We start from the raw sequence: 20,228 nt of genomic DNA on the forward strand, positions 1-20,228 counted from the left end.
AAAAATATTCTTTAAAAGATGGGCAAGCTCCAAAGCCGAAAACATAATTTTGGCCGAAGTGAAAGCTGACTTCCTGGCCAAGTCTATAAGACCGGAGAAGTCCCCCTCAGAGGAGGGAGAGACTCCCAGGGAAGGAGCTTCTCCCGTAGCATAGAATCTGTAACTTGACCTAGGTAGTCAGGAAGGCAAAAAACAAAAAGCTGCTTTACCTTGCTCTCTCTTTCCCGCAGGCCACCCTTCTACTTCGCTCAGCAACTTTTTCGCTGAGGAGGAGAGAACCAGCTTAGGTAACTTAGAAGAACCAGTTGACCGAGCTTCCATAAAAAAAAGCTGAAGCAGGAGAGGAGGGAGTTGCTGGTGAAAAGAAGCTTGGAAAGGTGGCTAACAGGAACATCAACAAAGCCAAGTACGCTGATGAAGGAACATCCTGATCCACTACGACCTCTTCTTCAGAGGAGACAGGAGAAAGGGATAAGTCCACTGGAGTCTGAGATGACAGAGATGCCTTCTGAAGCAAACTTAAAATGCTGTCTAGCTTGCTCTGGATCAGATCAACCAAAGGAGGAACAGTTTCCGAAATGACACTAATATGAGAAGGTGGAAGAGTGGGTGCCAACAGGCGCTCTGGAAGCACTGAAGGAGTGGGAGCCAAAGACAAAGCTTGATGCAAAGCCTGTGAGGTACAAGCTTTGTGATTGGTTAAAATCTCTGCCAATAGCATGTCATCAAGGAGGGCAAGAGGGGGAAGAGGGGGTTGTTACAAGTTGTTATTGGCTACTGCCAGTCCTTCCGGACAATAGCGTATCATCATGGAGAGGGGGGGTTTGCTACAAGCTCTGTTATTGGCTACTTCTAATCTCCTGAGCCGATATCGTCAAGAAACCTACGTCAAAGCAATAAAAGAAATTGTCACACAAGCGATGATGGGATTTTAGTATATTTTTGTTTATATATAGTAACTGATATTTCTTTGAAGGATATATGCAGTACAGTCTTCTTATCTTACATCTTACAGTTTGTTCGGGTTGCCCCTGGTCCCTCAGTGTGAGGCACCTCTGATGACTACCAGAGAATTGCTATTGCGTCTTCCAGTATATTTTGCATCTTCCAATCTTGGATGGTCTGGGATGCATCTTAGATATTTGTCAAAAACTATTCTAAACAAACTTACGCCACTCCTGATATGTTCCTCAGATGAGCTGGTAGCGCATTGAATAGACACTGCATTATCGATGCTGGATGGTGGATTAATGTCCTGTGTGCCTTCCTTAATGTTTTTCCTGGTATAGTTTTGGTTCACTAATAATCTACCTCCTGCTTGCTCTTCTGATATTTGTAGTCCATGATGTTTTCGGTAATGCCTTCTATCTGTTTCATGCCTGGATTATCACAGAGAGAGAGAGAGAGAGAGAGAGAGAGAGAGAGAGAGAGAGAAGAGAGAGAGAGAGAGAGAGAGAGAGAGAGAGAGCTGAATGAAGTGATTACATCGGGTCAGTTTTAACTTCACGGGGATTTTAATTTAACTTTTGGAAATACTTTGAAAACGCTTTAATTAAAAACCCTCCAAATATTGACCATTTTCCCGGTTTGGATGCATATTTCTTCCATTCAGACTGGCATTGTCTGAAATACTGTAAAAAATCATAAGAAAACCTTACTTTTAATCCTTTGGGTTGTCTTGAAAACAATGAATCCTGCATTTTTATTGAGTTTTTCATTAAAAAAAACCCTCCAAATATTGACCATTCTGCCATTTTGGATGCACATTTCTTCCAATTGGTGTTGGACTGGCGTTGTCAGAAATACCTTCGAAAATCGTAAAAAGACCTTACTTGAAAACAATGTATCCTGCATTTATACCGAGTTTTTCAACAAAAAAACCTCCAAATTTGGCCATTCTGCCATTTTGGAGCCATATTTCTTCCGTTGGATCTGCGTTGTCAGCGTTGTAAACCTGGAACATGCATTGTAACACAGGAATATAATTTTTGATGAACATATTATTATTTTTTGTCTAATCATTTCATCCTATTTGACGCTGGGTGGTTTTTTGAAAAGTGGGGGTTCCGGTGCATCCTGCCTCACTTAGGAATCCATCACTTTTCTCACTATGTTTGCACTGTTTCCTGTGCTAGTAGCACACTTTTCTGAATGAGTCATGGAGCTACAGAATGGCATTTAGTTTTTCCAGATTCCTTTCCAGGGATCTTGGGATTATCGGCATGCTGCAAATGTTCCTATGATTATGGTACAATTTCCACTGGCATATTCCATATCCTTCTTACAGTATTTAGATTTTCAGTAAACGTCTTGATACTAATCAATTTTTTATCTTTCTTTCTCATCTACTTGGTGACCAAGATTTTATGATTACACCAATGAGTGATACCTTCTCCTTGATTTTGTCGATCAACGTCATGTCTGGTCTATTGGCACGTATCACCCTATTTGTTCTGATACCACAGTCCCAAAGGATCTGTCTGATCGCTTTCTATCACTCCCTCCGGCTGGTGTTTGAGAATCCTTTAAAAAAGGAAATCTATTCTTATATGAAAACTCAATTTAGCAGACAAGACATTATGCTTTAGTTAGCATTTGTGACTTACCTATAAATCAAACAAACATCCCAGAAAAACTCTACTTTCCTACACCCTGGCACAAACCAATCACTTCCTTACAAGGGCTGAGAATGATTGTACTGTCTCATTAAAAAGGCAAATCCACACTCCTTTACTAGGTCACATGATATTAGAAAAGTAAGTATGTCATTGGCCTTCTTCAGAAATGTCTCTTTTGAAGAAGTCTCCGAAATTACAGGGTGGTCATCAGTTAAATTATTGCCATGCGCTCAAACAAATTCATCTACACTGTGTATCAGCAGGTGGCTTGGTTCGTCCTAATCCCTAGGTACTATAGCAGAAAACCAGGGGTCTACTGATGGTGACTATGGTAACTATTGCTGGGAGAAGGGCGACAGTACTGCAACTAAACCCAGCATGCTTAGAACTACATCCTAAAATGGAAGTTTGTGTACAGTTTCTTGTTCCTAGGTAACAAAACCTCAAGAGTATTTGGAATAAATAATGGGACTTGAAATCTGTGGCTTGACCTCGGACCAGAAACGTTTTTTCCTTTGGGTTGCTGGGATTAAAAATTCTGAGCTTAAGCCTTTGCCCTGTCAATTTCTTTGTAAAGCTCCTTGAGGATGAAACAAGCAACTACGATATAAAAAAACAGGTTTTGATGTAGGAAAAACCTATTTTTGGTAGTCGCTGTTGAGTCCTCAAAACCCTCCCACTTCCCTGACAAAAAGGCATGGGATTTGGGCAAGGGATCAACCTGCATTGACCAACAGAGTGTAATGGCCCCCTGGTCTCTAACGGCATGCGCAATAGTCACTTCTCTTTCTTGAAGGCTTTTTGACATTGGAAAAACTGGGTTCAGCTTCACTGACGATAAGGGAAAGTGCCCTCTTATCTCTGAGTCCATTATACAGTATACTCCACCATGTGTTATAATGTTAATCATTACGATACAATACCTGGCCAAAAAGACCAACTAGAAGAGAATTCTTTGATATTAGTTTGGTCACCATGAAGCTCTAGTAGACCATGGAGGGTAACTCCTTGAGGACTCAACAGTGACTACCAAAAATAGGTTTTGAGGCATGTTCCAGGTTTATGATGCCAATCCGAAGAAGAAATATGGCTCCAAAATGGCAGAATGGTCAAAATTTGGAGATTTTTTCAGGAAAAACTCAATAAAAAACAGTTTAGGAAGAACTTTCCAGCTCCTCAAATACTGGAGACAAATGTCTGGAGATGCCACTGAGGAAGTTAAACAGTTCTTGGATACCTCCTTGGGACCTGTGTTGGGCATTCAACATAGTTTTTTACCTAAGCAAGCTCCATTATGACAGACATCAAAGAGGGCATGGTCTGCAAAGTAAGTATGTGCAAGGTCTTTCTGCTACCTCTCTCCTATATTGCAGACAGCCCATCGTCATGATTAATGTCATTGAGCTACATAACAATGCATCCTATCCAAAGGCTGGGGTAAGAAGATGCGACTCTCTATGCCTTCCCTATAAACAGGGTAGCTAGATGATGATGATGATGATATGTGTCAACCTGTATTTATGTCCTTTAAATACAAGTAGTCGGGAAACGACAAATTAGGTTCTGACAGAGTGGTCGGAAGCGTTCTATCAATGTGTCAGTCAACCAACCACATATGTACATGTATTCTGTACCTACCGTATATTATCCATCATATATCCTAAGTATGACTAGCCTACATATACATTTTATATTATCCAAAAAATGTGCATGTATAGTTTAAAATAATTTTTACGTTTAGCATATGAAATCTTATCATGCTTGAACCTCCTTTGATTAATACTTACTTTTATTACTGTATTTAACATTTTTATTGTAGGCATTCAAACCATCTGTCTGGTCTGTTTACCAATTTTCTTATCCGCCATTTGCATTGCCAATCGCTACACACATGACGTATTTACTTTGTTTATTTATAGGTTTGAATTAAATACATACCGTATTTGACCGCGTTATAAGACGCACTTTTTAAAAAAATGGCCTAAAAATCCCCTTTAGGCCCTATGTACATAATGGTGGCTCAAAAATTTAAGAATTTTTCTGTAAATTATACATGAAACGTCACGTGATGTTGTAGCTAAGCGAGTGAAACAAATCTCTGTGTTATCCTAATAACCTATTAAAAACAAAGTTTATTATAATTATTTATCATTATCACACTTACCATCACCGCAATTACTACTGCTAGTATTATAATCAATATCTGTTGTTATTATCGATATTTTCATTAAAATGTTAATATCATTATCGTAGTCTCAGCGGATCGCATTCCACATTTATAGATATAAACAGTACGTGTGCTGCCACCTATTGCTGATTATCTCGAGAGCTTAAAATAACAAGGCTTCGCCTTCAGTTGGTAGTTGGCAATTCCTGCTAACATTCTCTTTACGCATAACAACATGGCTTCGATCAATTGGTGGTTGACAATTCCTGCTACCATTCTCTTTAGGCATAATAACAAGGCTTCGTTGAGTTGATACTGTATATATATAAAGCATTCTCTTTTAAGAATAATAACATGGCTTTGTTCAGTTGCTCACGACCGATATATATATATTATATATAAACACTTTATTTATTGAATTTTACCCCTTGATTGCATACTTTATATAATATATAATGTATATATTTAACATATATTACCGTAGGTAACATCTTTATTAATGTTTTTATTGATTCTATGGTAAGAAACAATGTTTACAAATGAATGTGTTGCGATCTATTGGTAAACCTATGAGGTAGCTTTATATATATGAAACATTCGATCGTAGTAAATGGCTGATTGTATAATACATATTTTGATAAATATAAAAGGGATTTTGACAGCGGAAAAATCTATTTCTGAGAAGGTCCCGTGTCACCCGGTGAAATTCCATTACAGCACGAATTTCTAGGTATAACCTTGCTAGATATACCAGAGAAAAAGAGCTTTCAGGAAAGCTGGGGTTACTACCCCCAGTCGAAAGCCTCTTCTTGGAAGGCGGGTATAAGAAGGGGTGAGTGAATTACCACTACCACGGAAACCTACTCAAAGATCGCTCCTTATCAAAACCCGAACAGAGCGGTGAGCCGTTACAGCCCCACACCAAACACCCGCCAGGATCTAATGACACCAGCGCCACCTACCTCATTCCATGCCAGCACTAACCCCAGACTTGGCATGTGCAAGAGGAGGGGAGAGTACTAGGTGATACAGGAGGGTCACGGGTGACACGGACCTTCTCAGAAATAGATTTTCCTCTGTCAAAATCCCTTTTCTGAGTCCAGTCCGTGTCAGCGGTGAAATCGTGATAGAGAATCATGCCAAGGCTGCAACAACTGGAAAAAGAAATAAAGGGGTAATCTGAAGAAAAGGCAAAAGTTTTACCAAAATAATTTTAATTAAGCAATCTCTTTTATGTAGCAAGAACTCTAAAAACTAAGTTATATTAAATCTAAGGCACATTGAAAACTTAATACTATGAAACATGGGCAGGTCCGCACGACGGAGAAAAAAACCCAAAACCTTAAAATTACTTAAAGCAAGGTGAAACATGAAATGTGTACAAAATAACTCTAAATATAACCTTAATACTATACACGTAAACTTAGGCTAAACACGTAAGAGACAAAATCAATTAACATTAATATATACAATTATCTGGGGTACATGGAGCAAATAAAAACTGTCCAGTACCCACAAGGAAAAACAATAATGGCATATCAGATTACGCTTTTCCATTAACAGGTACAAGAAACAACTATATGAGGAGCCAGGCAGTGAGGTATAATCAACCAGGAGAATAAGCAGAAAAGTAAATGAGGCAGGCGGGCGGGGGAAAAGGAAAGGACAAGGATATGATTAATTAAGGTGGGAGATGACACTTCCCACAGCTATTGTAGAAAATTTCCAGGGCTTCGGTTTTTAAATAGTGGCGTTTAAACACTAGAGGTGATTTCCAACCCGTAAATTTAGATAACTCGAAAAGTCCATATTATGAAAGTAATTAATGGAAGTAGCAACTGCTCGAATATCATGAACCTTAGGGACTGAATCTGGGTTGGCCTGTTTAATAAAATATAAAATTTGTTGTCTTATAGCATTTAGTGAAAGAGTACCACCTTTCTCCCTGATAAAAAGAGGACCTGACTTACTCTGTGGAGTTCTTGAAAGGTAAGATTTAAGTGTATAAACTGGACATAAAGACTGGTCTTGAGGAAGGGCACCACCTTCCAAGGGGACCACCTGTCCTGTGGGTCTTCGTTCTTAGCTAAAAATCTCGGATCAGGAAGGAGGACCTCTCCAGGCGGGAGGAAGTTCACATAATTATCACCTCTAGTGAGAGCCGACAGCTCTGAGATTCTAGCACCTGAAGCCAAGCTAATCAAAAATAAGGTCTTCCTTAACAGATCCTGATAAGAGCAATGAAAGTTATCCAGCTCTGATGCTAACTTAAGGACGTCATTGAGAAACCACGTAACCGACTGTGGGCGTGATACTGGTCTCAGGCGGCGCATGCTCTGGGGATAGATGAAAAGTAGGAATCTGTAAGTCGATTTTAAAGCCGTGAAAATACTCTTTAATGCTGACTTGATTGTGGTAATAGTGGCCGGAGCTAGGCCTTTCTCAAACAATGATCTAAAGAAGGAAACTCTAAATTAGCTGTCATGATTTTGGCTTCAGATGCTTTTAGAAAGGAGGCTAATTTTTTGACTGCTGAGTCATACTGTCTAATAGTAGAATCTCTTTTATCTGATTCTAAAAACAGAGTGTTGACGGGTCAATGTTAAGCTCCTTTTGAGCTACGAACTTTACAAAGTCCATAAAACTAGGGGCATTCTGAATTCTTGAGGAAGCTGACACAGTCTTGGTTTGTACTGTCTGAGTCAGAATGGGCTTGGGGATCCGAAGACTCCAATAGTCCCAGTTCCTGAAGAAGAGGAACCAATTGCTCTTGACCAATAGGGAGCTACTAGGGCTAATTGACCTTTGAATGTCCTGAGTTTGTGTAAAACTTTCAGCAGTAAGTTTATTGGGGAAAAGATAAATCTTCTCCCAACTGTTCCAATCTACTGTCATTGCGTCTATGGCGAAACGCCTGAGGGTCCAGGTTGGGGAGCCACATAACAGGGAGCTTGAAGTTGCTCTCCGTTGCGAACAGATCCACTTGGAGGCCCGGAACCTGGCGGCAAATCCACTTGAAAGATTCCATGTCCAGAGACCACTCCGTCTCCAACGGAGCATTCCTGGACAGGAATCCGCCACCACGTTCCGTACCCCGCTAGGTGGGTGGCTGACAGGTGCCAGCCGTGCTTGTTCCGCTAGGAGAAGATAGCAACCATTACTTGGTTTTACTCGGCCTGATTTGGAGCACGCCCCTGTTGATGCAATGAACTACCACTGCGCTGTCCAATACCAACCTGATATGAATCCGGTTGGGGGGGTGGATTTTCTTCAGAGTTAGAAATACCGCCATAGCTTCCAGGGTGTTTATATGGAACTGCTGAAACATTGTGGACCACGTTCCTTGTACTTTTGTTTTGGAGAATATCCCCCAGCCGCTTAGAGGAAGCGTCTGTGTGAACTAACTAGTGCCGGAGGGGGAAATTGAAGCGGAACTGTGTTGGACAAGCCTTTGACCGAGGCCCACGGCATAACCTTGTCTTTAAGATTTGAGGATAGAGAGACCTTGTCTCTGAGCTTGACATTGGCTCGACTCCGCCACACTCTGTTTATGTCTTTTAACCGCTTTTAACAGCAGGTTTGTCACTGAGGCAAACTGAAGAGACCAAGGACCCTTTCTTGGGACCGGCGGGATGCTGATGGATTTTTGAGAAATCTCCTGGTGAGAGATGCTATCTCTTTCCTCTTGGGAGGCGGAAGGGACAGCGTGTGAGATGACAGATCCCAGTTGAGACCCAACCACTGAAACCGGAAGTCCGGAGTCAGGCGGGACTTTTCTCTGTTCAGTTGAAACCCAAACTCAGAAACTGATGACTATGGACGTGGCTTTTGACACTCGGAACTGTTGGTGCCCAAATAATCCAGTCGTCCAAATATGCTGCTAGGGATATCCCTTGAGACCGGAGTTGCTGTACTACCGTGTCCGCCAGCTTTGTGAATATCCTGGGGCGCGATGTTCAGACCCTGAGGGCATGACCCTGAAGGAGTAGGCCTGATTCCGAGTCTGAAACCGAGGAACTGAGAGAAGTTCCGCGTAACCGGGGCGTGATAGTAGCGTCTGAAAGATCGATAGAGGTGGTGGCGGCTCCACGCGGAAGTAGAGTCGTGCCTGAGCTACCGTAGCATGCGGCGATTTGTCGCATTTTATGTAGCGATTTAGACGCGATAGATCCAGGATCACTCTTTGTTGATCGGAGTCTTTTTGGGAACAGTGAATAACCTGCCTTGAAACTTTAGGTGCCTTACTTTCTTCTTTATTGCTCGTTTGTTGAGCAATTCTGTCACATAATCCTTTAGGACTGCAGTGGGTGGCTGGTAAAACCTGGTTAGAGGAGGAGGGTTTTGATCCAGCTCCATCCTAGCCTTTGGACACAATGCTGTGTGCCCAAGGGCTGAAAGGTCCATTGGTCCCTGAACCAAAACAGGCGACCGCCTACCTGTGTTCTCTCAGTGGGGGGGCGGGTTTATTCCCCTACCACGTCCAGGTCTTCCTCTTGGGGTGGTATTGGGTTTTCCTCTATGAGGGGGTTTACCTCTTCCTCCCCTTGCAACCCTATTAAGGCCGTGAAAATAACCACGGCCTTCATATGTGGGGTTATATGCCGGTGAGGCCACATATGAGTGCAGCTGGTTGGACCAGCACATACTGTTGAGGGTGGGCCTTAGAAGTGGAAGGCTGTGCCACTGCCGAGACCGGGGCGGCTTGACTACCGCCTGGTGGTGAGTCCTCTTATGCCTCCTGAAACGTTTGCCTCCTCTCGATTGGGGGCCGGCGATTCTGGGGTCTTCGTTTGTAAGCTGAAATACCCCCAGCGAGCGAAGACTTTGGTTGGCCGTGTAGCCTCAGCCATAACACTTGTGACCTCCTCTTCAGGGAAGAGGTTAAATCCCCCAGATCGAGCTTTTAACGAGCTTGTTAGGCTCGTGACGGATGAGTTGATCGGCGAAGATGAACTTCCCTACATTCAGTCTGGCCAAAATAAACTCAGATAAGTCAGACTGGAAGCCTGCCAGCAAGGACTTAGCCAAGACCTGAAAGAAGGGCTCGTCCGAGCAGGAAGACGGCCGTGGCTTCAGTGAGGCATCACGGAGTTCAACGACCGGGCTAACTTAACCCGAGCATCAAACTCCGCTTTCAAAAGAGTTTCCGCAGCTTGGGGAGGCTGCTCGCTAAATGCGTGGAGCGCAGAGAGGGTCCAACTTCGACCGTGAAAGTGGACGGGCGTCTGTCCAGAACTCATTACTTCCTGGGAATACCAGGGAAGTAGGGTCTGTCTCCTCAGCTGAGGTACCGAATACCCTCAAAAAGCACGCTTTCGGGCCGTAGCCAGAGCGACTTTGTCCAACAAGGAGTGGGAAGGTTGTCTCCCAGGGCTGAACATGGTGAAGTTCCCCTTGAAAGGAGTCAACTTGGTGTTATCTGCCTGCCACTCCGTCAGAGTGCGCAGAGAGCCGACTGAGCTTGGTCCTAGGGACGATGACAGTCTCCTAGGAACCTGTCCGACCGAATCAGGCTTCCTCCGTGAGCCTCACGAAGCCTGGATAAGGGGGGTGAGATCGGGGAAGAACTCAGTTCTCCAACCGTCTCGTGCCACCATCAAGTTAGCTTGCCATCATGTTGGATGGCCCGGAGAGCGAACCGCCAGGTTTACCGACATCAAACGGCGGAGGTCCGCAGTGTCGGGGATAACATACTGTGGTTCGGCTGGGGTGGATGAGCCATTCCCGCCAGTATATTATCATGACTGGCAAGCTTCTCTGAGATTTTGCTAAATCTTGAGTCCAGGTCCTCCGAAACGCTTTTATACAATTGGTTGGCAAAGGCCTCTGCATCGAAAGCAGGTTGGCGAGGAGGGCTAGGTTTTGCAGCCCTCTTACTCGCGCCTTTGCTGGAGGAACCAGACTTGCTCCCGGAGGCTACAGGTCCTGAGACCTTAGCCTTGACGGGGAAGGGCAGTGCCTTCTTGGAAGACGAGGACTTGAAGCCCTTAGCCTTCCATGAAGTCTTCAACTTCAACTTGGGGATAGCAGATGGAGCTCTATCACCCAAGGAGAAGACTTCACAAACCTGAAAATGAAGAAACAGATGAAGCAGGGGAGTCAAATAATGGGGCCCGCCCAACAACCTCACCTACCTCACCACTTACCACCTGGTCTGCTCTACATTCATCGGTTCCAGGTCGAGATTAATAGCGGCGGCGTCCTCCGAAACCTCCGCGTAGAGTACATCCGCTTGGGGTGGCTGGGTCTCATCCCCGGATCTGCTGGATGATGGGGTGGCCAGATCCTCAGGCACTGCGGCCGCCACCCGATGCGCGGGTAGAGTAAGTCCCTCAACCTAGCGTCGAGGGCGAGGGCTTCCCAGACGAACGTTTCTTCCAAACCCAGCCACCCAGGCCGGAGGGATTCCAAGGCAGACTTCTTGGAATTTTCTGTCACCTGTAAAAAACCAACAATTAGCTAAGGACGAAAACCATTCGGGAGCCTCATAGCAATGTATAATATACAATATGAGAATGATGTAGAGACTGTCCCACCAACTCGTCCTGGACAGTTGTACAGAGAGCAAAACAGATCTCACAACCATCAGGGTGCCACACAATCAGGTCATCAAGGCGGACCGCACAACCAGCGTGGGTCCGACAAACTGCTACGTGACCGTGGGGTTGTTGGAGAGGCGGTGCACCCGGCTCACAGCGAACAGTCTGTAGAAAGAAAGTACATGAACCTCCCCACCTAAGCAAAATAAAGCTGGCAGGCAAATTCAACTGCAACGGAATACTCCGGCGGAGAAGAACTCCCTAACATAAACTGTGCCAATAAGCTCTAAATCACTCAGAGAGGACGGTAGGATTTCAGACCCCGGAGTACTCCGGGGAATGAATGGGAGAGAGACCAGGAACTAACCATAAGGGTTGCCAGTAAAATAACGGCGGAGACCCTGGTATAGGCGGACTCACTATTTATATATAATGAATAAAGGAGAGTACTCCTGTAGATAAGACTTATCCAAAAATTATAAATAAAACAGTAATAAGTGATGGTAGAACACAAGAGGACGGAGGATCGTTCCCTATCTAATGAAAAAACCTTCCACCCTTACTCCCCGCCGGGAGAAGCGAGGATGGGTAACTGCTCATATGTTCATAACATAGGTGAAGCAATAATATATACCGTATCAACGTAAACCGACGAGAGAACAGTGATTTCGAAACGTTCGAAAACAAACCACCAACTCCAATACAGCGATGCTAGGGACAATATGGGGAGGAGCGAATCCCTCAACCAACAAAGAAGTCCGGAACTTCGGAGAAAACGCCATCTAGCGTCACCGCATCGAAAAAACAAGGCTGGAAAGGAGGAGGAGGGGGGGGAGGCAGGAGTAGGCCACCAGAAGGGAACAGGAGACGGGGAGAAGCTCACCGGCTCAACTGGACCATGAATCTTAGAGGGCAAATGACTGGAAGCAACCAACCCAAGCCCGACTCTAGTTAGGCGACGCCTAATATGGACCCAACCTAAGTATAGGCTAGGGGAGAAGAGTAAAGGGACCGAGGAAGAAACTGGGAGAGAAATTTGAGCCGAGACCAGCCGGGATCGGAAATGGCAGGCAAGGGGCGACTAGCCTAGAGGAAACACATCCAAGGAGCTCGATTCCCCCCAATTGGAGGAAGAGAACCCAGGGGCTCACTCTGCCCACCGAAAAACGATCCCGGAGGAAAACAGCAACAAAATTCCCTCAACCTGAACTCCACCCAGGGCCAAGGGAAGGAAGCTAGCCTACTCCAAAACATAACCAACACTCATAAAAACAAAAAAACTAAAAACTAAAATGTGCTCAACAGAGAGCGTAGCCTACCACGGGAGGCGGTTAGATCTGAGGCTGCCGCCAACACCGAGGTAAACCACTGAAAACAAACAAATAAAAATAAAACTACAAGAGAGCACCATCTTCAATAAAATTAATTAGCCTAGTAAGACCAAAACAAAAGGAACCCAGCCTGGGGTGGGGTACCTGGGTGAGGGCATCACTCCCACCAAGGCCAGTAGGCCAATGATCGTAATTCATACTGCGGGGAGCCACCGAGGAACCAGGAAGGGAACCAAAGGGAAATAATCTATAACGACGAGGAGATCGACTCCAACTGAAAATAACAGAAGAGACGCCTCGCGTGATTTATGGCTGGCTGGGGGCGCCGGCGACATAATAAGATCTCGATATTTATGAAAATACGAGACTATAACAGCCAAAAATAGAAACAAAACCCACAAGAAGATGGTACTTAACTTGAAATAGTAAAGCTGCTCGATGCCATCGTTGAAGCAGTAGAAAATCCAAATAATGGAGAGCACACACAAAACAATCCGAAGATTCACGTGCTAGAAAATGGAATGAGGTAGGTGGCGCTGGTGTCGTCGCCTGGCGGGTGTTTGGTGTGGGGGCTGTAACGGCTCACGCTCTGTTCGGGGATTTTGATAGGAGCGATCTTTGAGTAGGTTTCGTGGTAGTGGTAATTCACTCACCTTCTTATACCGGCGCCTTCAAGAAGATTCGACTGGGTAGTAACCCAGCTTTCCTGAAAGCTCTTTTCTCTGGTATATCTAGCAAGGTTATACCTAGAAATTCGTGCTGTAATGGAATTTCACCGGCTGACACGGGACTGGACTCAGAAATATGGTAAATAACTTCTTTATTAATGTTTTTGTTGATTCTGTTGGTAAGAAACAATATGCATATGATAACCTAATACTACAGTTTTTACTTCTACCAAAATCATATGAGCATAGGCTAGAAACCTTATTTTTTCCCTCAGTGTCCTGCTGAAATTGGGGTGCGTCCTATGCAGAACTATCATGCGTATATAAACCATCAAGCCAGTAATTTGTTATTACATTTATTTGCAAAAAATAGAAATACAAAATACATTACAAAAATATGAATCTTTACCATTTTCGAAATCCACACAACACACTATGTTGCCAAAAAGCTGAGCATCTCTCGATATGAGCTGCGGTAGCGGGAAAAAGTAATATAAATCTCGTGCAGCGCTCGACGTATTTTAGCAAAATATAAAATTAAATATTATTATATATATATTATATTGTCGTAGCCGTCGTAAAGTCGGTCAGTCGTAAGTCGCATAGGTCGTAAGTCGACGACTACCTGTAGTAATAATGGGTTCCATAACTCTTCCTATAGTGTAGTATTCGCACAACATACTACACTATGGCACGAGGCCAAAGAGCCTCTGCACTGGTTCAAGTCAGGCTGTATAAGAGATTACATGAGTCATACTTTCCTTACTCATATAAATGATCAAGGAAGCTGACATTTATAGGTGGTGACTGAACTTTTAAATTTCTCTCACTCCCATGCTCTAATAATTGCAGGCTCTCTGCAATCTTGCAGCTGGATGATACCTCCTGCCCAATGCATGAATATTCTATGTAAGAATGTTTCCATAGTTCATAGGAACAAACAGCAATTTTTCTTGTAAGATACATTTTTACTAGCTATACAAAACTTCACATTGAAACACATGTCCCACCTCATATAAAACCCTGAATCACTCCCCATGCCTGAAAGAAAAAGTGAGGAACTGGCCAGTAACTACCCTGTTAACCATATCAAATATAAAACCAGCTTGTGCACTAAAGATACTGTACTCCTCTATATGACTACGAATTGTATACCTAGAATACTGTAATTCTGTGTACATGAAAAATTGTAGTATTTTTGTGTTTTATAGATAATTCACCTGTATTAAATAACTACAGTAGAACTCAGGTCCTCAATGTTAATCCATTCCAGAAGAAGCACTGAGCTGCAATTCTGTCAAGATCCAAATCAATTTTTCCCAAAGAAATAACTGAGAATGGATTAATCCATCCTTGAACACCAGTCATTACCCAAATCTTGCCTTTTTATCCAAAACATTACACGTAAATTACAATTAAATAAGTTCAGATTTAAATAACCTTCCATATTAGATGCACCTTTTCATTTTTAAATGTATACTGCATAAAAAAACTGGCCTACGTCCAATTACTGATGGTTGACCGAGTGCCATAGCCTAGGCTAGGCTAGGTACCAGTATGTACTGTAATGGGTGGGCACAAAAACTGTTGCTAATATAATAAAACATTTTACAACAGGCCTCATTATTACAGTAAATTGATAAAATATTAAAAATAAGCCTAATTATGTCCATTATCACAAACTTAAGAAAAATTGCCTAAGTTACGTCGGCAGCTTGTGGCATGAGCGGATTTAAACAAACCAAAACATCACCCGGGTGGCCTATCGCGGTAATACATAAACATTGTTTATGTTCAGTATTAATTTATGGTAAATTTCATACAGAGTCTACTGGAATAGTGTAAACAAAATCACTTTAAAATATCTTTCAATAAAGTGGGCTTTAACGACATGTGGGAACAACGCCAACTAGCGGCAGCTGAATGAAACATTTGTTTACATACATCATATGATTCATCAGGGTTGGATTCTGGTTTGTTGTTCGAGCTCCGATGCAAAATTCACTCAGAATTTTGTGTAATTTTGCACTGAAATCTGATTGTGTTGAGTTCTGATATGGTCGAGGACCAGGGTTCTACTGTACCACACATTTAGATATCCAGAAGCTATGATTATATATTTAAATTACAAGACTTTTAAGAATTTAGACACCTAAAGTCTATGAGAATAGGACACTTAGAATAATTATTTGATCTATAAAGTAGAAAATAAAAAAAATACATGAGTAAACAACAGCCCACAAATAACACACTCACCAAATGACGGGGGCATAATTTCAAAACAGCATAGCAGCCCAGTCGCCTGTCATACACACGTACATACTGGTCATGTCCACTAACACAATACTGATGTTCATTAACAGGGTGAGCATGTATGCTATAGAGTGACACCTTACTACCAGAGATGTCCTTTACCACAGCAAGTCTGAAAATAATGCATGAATAAAAATAAAAAAGTAAAAGAAATGACAAAGAACAACACACCTATCACTCATGTGGTAATGGGCATTTATATCTGTCTAGAAATTCTTGAAAGACTTCACTGTTTCACACCATTTATGTCATGACAAAGAATAAAGGAACAAGCAACTTAATAGTGATAAACATGTTAGTGTCAGGTTGCAAAATGCAAAAGAATTTAAACAGATTTTGTTAGAGGAACCTCAATTTACCAGACAGTTGGAAGGTTTGTAACAATGATGTACATATAGCCCACATGCTATCCTGGAGTCAACTCAACTCACTTAGCTTATAGTTTACAGTTATTCTGTCAAATATATCTACAGATTTAACTACTTCTAAAAATATATACAAAACAATACTTCAAGTTACTATATAACAAAACAAAAACATAACTGACTGCAATACTGTAGTTCCATCTACTTATGCTTACATGTACAATACACAAAACTCATACAATAAAAACATATTCATCTTTGTGTACAGTATCGGCTTAACATGTTGCATAACACTACACTTACAGTGCCCTGCAACCTTGGAGGAATAATACCTTATGGAGATGCCCTGATTCAGAGTCCTTACCTGAACCTGGGAAGCCAGGTCATTCAGTGGTCACTCGCCTGTTGACTGGTAAAAACAGCCTTGGAACCAAAGATACCGACTGTGCTAGTGTTATTGTTAATCATTACCTGTCTCTTTTATACATTTTTTTTCTGTTAACTTTCAGGTAAATTTTTTTTAACATTTTCAGACACAGTTACATTATTCATTGTCAATTTCAAGAACAATAACATAAAAAAAGCCCATATATGAATCGACCACTTACTCCGGATGATGGTTTAAATAAGATTTGTTTGAGACCATGATAACACACAGCTGCCTTCCTTTAGGCATAAATCAATAACAACAGTTATGAGATTAACCTAATGTGTTCCATGTTAACCCATAGAGGGCTATACAGTTTAACAGCTATGCAGTCCAGGTGTTTTCATATACAAACAACCAAGGTAAGTAGAAGTAAACAACAAACACTTTATCTTGGCTTATTGAAACTACGTTATAATTATTACATCAGCACTGAAATTGCTGATTTGCAATTAGACAAGCACCTAAAAACTGATACCAATATATATATATATATATATATATATATATATATATATATATATATATATATATATATAATATATATATATATATATATATATATATATATATATATATATATATATATATATAATATATATATATATATATATATATATATATATATATATATATATATATATATATATATATAATATATATATATATATATATATATATATATATATATATATATATATATATATATATATATAATATATATATATATATATATATAATATATATATATATATATATATATATATATATATATATATATATATATATATATATATATATATATATATATATATATATATATATATATATATATATATATATATATATATATATATATATATATATATATATATATATATATATATATATATATATATATATATATATATATATATATATATATATATATATATATATATATATATATATATATATATATATATATATATATATATTATATATATATATATTATATATATATATATATATATATATATACTCTATATATATATATATATATATATATATATATATATATATATATATATATATATATATATATATATATATATATATATATATATATATATATATATATATATATATATATATATATATATATATATATATATATATATATATATATATATATATATACTGACCACTAAAGTGAATAAGTTTTGAGAATTTCTGGTAATTTTTCATTTTGTAATTTGCCAGCAAGGTGGCCGTAAAACGTTTTCCTGCATAGGAATAGCGTATCTGCAAGTACTTTTCAGCTACTGCTCTGATGAGCAAGACTAAATGATTTTGCAATGGATTGCTATCAAAATGTGTTCTCTAATTTTTGAAAAAAATTGTTATGCCTGTATAATATTTCATAACACCATACAGTAAACCCCCCATATTCGTGGTCTCATGATTCACGGATTTCTCTATGGAAAATGTATACACATTATTCGCTGAAAATCTGCCCATTCACAGTACTGTATTTTTCACTGAGAAATATTCACTAATTACTGTATTTTCATCTCATTTTCATGACTAAATGCACTTTTTGTGATAAACCTATTAAAATACTCAGGTAGTGCTGGAGTGACGATATTTCACCTTATGATAATTCGATTTTGCAATCAGGTAAACAATTAATACCGATACGACAATATTTATAAAATCTTTTTAAAGTTCCTGCGGGTACAGGCAGCAGCGTACAGGTAGTGAGAGACACCAAATTACAATAGACCAGCTTCTTTTCCTCCAACTCTATATCCCATCTTATATTTAAAAAAGTAAAAGAGAATGATAAAAGTATTGTTAGTAACATTATACTCTTGCATAAATGCATACAGCCGTAAACAACCGACCAAGAAATTCTTGTTTTGTTTATCACCGAATCAGATAACAACAGCCTTTTTGCTTGCATTTCAACCATCGTACGGTAATACACAATTACCGTAGGTTATAGTACAAATGACATTAATTAGAATAGGACTGATATATTTTTATATTATGCCCTTATTCGGTATGGATAAAAGATTGGCAAGGAAATATACTGCTAAATTTAAGCTGCAAGTTGTAGCTGAAGCTGAGAAAACAATGTTCAAGCTGCTAATGACTATAAATTATCATGCATCGGCAACATGGATGAAACTCAACTGTAATTAAAATTGGAGAGAAAGTATTTTAATCAAAACTACTGTGCAAGAAAGAACACATTACAGCTATTTTTACACCGATAAACGATAAATACGTAAAGCTCGTATTATGATGAAATCAAGTGAAAATAGTGAACAGAATCTTGATTTTTTTACACAAAACAAACACCCCTAAATGGCCAATGTCGTCTCTTAAGTTATATTTTGACTTAAAAACACTTTGTACAGTATAACGAAAAACAACCTTGTCCCATATAAATAAAGTATCTAGAGATTCATTGACCCTAACTAGAAGTAAGAAAAGCGCTCTGAACTGAGTTAAATAAAGTGAAATAAACTTACTGAGTAAATGATTTCCAAACCAAAACATTGATCGCTATGGTTGCAATTTATAATACAAAAGCAATCTACGAATATAAATAAAATATTATTGGATACAGTGAATTAAGGCATAACATTTTAAAAGATCCATGAAAAAGATGCACATTCATTATGTTGATGTTTGTATAATATGATACGTGAATACAGAGTACAGTATAATGTAGGCTACGCTACCATATATGTATACGATATACCACAGTGTAGCTAAGCCAATTCTTTTTATTCAATTTCTCTTTGCATTGAATTATCATAAGTCACTCTCCATTAACCTCCAGAATTAACTGGTATTAATTACTATACTGTGTATGTATAGAGTATACTTTATAGTGTAGGCTAGCCTACCATATATATGGTACTGAATACCCTAGTGTAGGCTACGCTATATTCGAGATACGTTTTTTCCAACAAACGATGGGTTTTTTGGGAATCTAACCCCATCGTAAGTAGGATAATACCTGTATAAGCATTTTTAGTTTTTTTCTGTTTGAACAATGAAAACAGGCAGTTCTAAGTATTCACAGGGGGTGTGGCAAACATCCCCCAGGAATTCAGGGGTTTACTGTATACAATTTTTTTGCAACTCTTTTCTGTCAAGGGTAATGTCTGAGTTTCCATTGAATGATATTGTACTGATTTTCTAAACAATATCTCACATCTCTGGCAGATTTCTACATCATCATCCGAGGGATGAATCTAATATCCTTCACTTTTCAACTTTATTAAACTTGGCATTGCATTATTGTCACTGGCAGTCAAACAATCTAAGCAGGCTTCACAATGCAAGGATTTCTTCAATTTATGCACAAAAAATCCTGCAATGTATGCCACAAAACTACTAGAACGGCAGGACGCCACAATACTACTAGAACAAAGTGATATGTGGTAAGAGTAGGAATGTAAGTATAGTCCTCATTATTATCATTTTCATCCAAACTGCTATCTGCTATTAGCCTGTTCTTTGGAGAAGACGCATTTATAACATCAATGGAGTTATGTAAATGGGCAACATTGCTTGAATACTTCAGCAAGGGTACCAATTCTAGCATTAATCAATTACCGCAGAGAACATCCTAAATATCATTATGAACCAAAATTTTCTTATAAGCAGCAGAAAACTGCACGGAAGTAGGGTTATTATGACATCCCCCCATACTTCTTATTTCAGCAAAAAAAAAAAAAAAAAAAAGCTAATATGGTCTTGGCTCATTTTGTGACAGTAAAAATTTTAATTTTTGACCAGAA

General features: G+C 39.8%; 1 protein-coding gene across 10 annotated transcripts in view; it reads right to left on the bottom strand.

Annotated features, from left to right (window-relative positions):
* LOC136840249 (DDB1- and CUL4-associated factor 8-like) overlaps positions 1-20,228 on the bottom strand; it is a 444,913-nt gene that overhangs the window by 307,013 nt on the left and 117,672 nt on the right. For all 10 annotated transcript variants that reach the window (XR_010853567.1, XM_067106872.1, XM_067106869.1 and 7 more), the window contains one exon: positions 15,580-15,748. Coding sequence is in view for 9 of the 10 variants with exons in the window: in XM_067106872.1 (XP_066962973.1) it covers positions 15,580-15,748 (169 nt within the window). In the remaining variant the exon portion in view is untranslated. The remainder of the gene's footprint in view (positions 1-15,579; positions 15,749-20,228) is intronic.

This window comes from Macrobrachium rosenbergii, chromosome 7, assembly GCF_040412425.1.
Source record: "Macrobrachium rosenbergii isolate ZJJX-2024 chromosome 7, ASM4041242v1, whole genome shotgun sequence".
NCBI lineage: Eukaryota > Metazoa > Arthropoda > Malacostraca > Decapoda > Palaemonidae > Macrobrachium > Macrobrachium rosenbergii.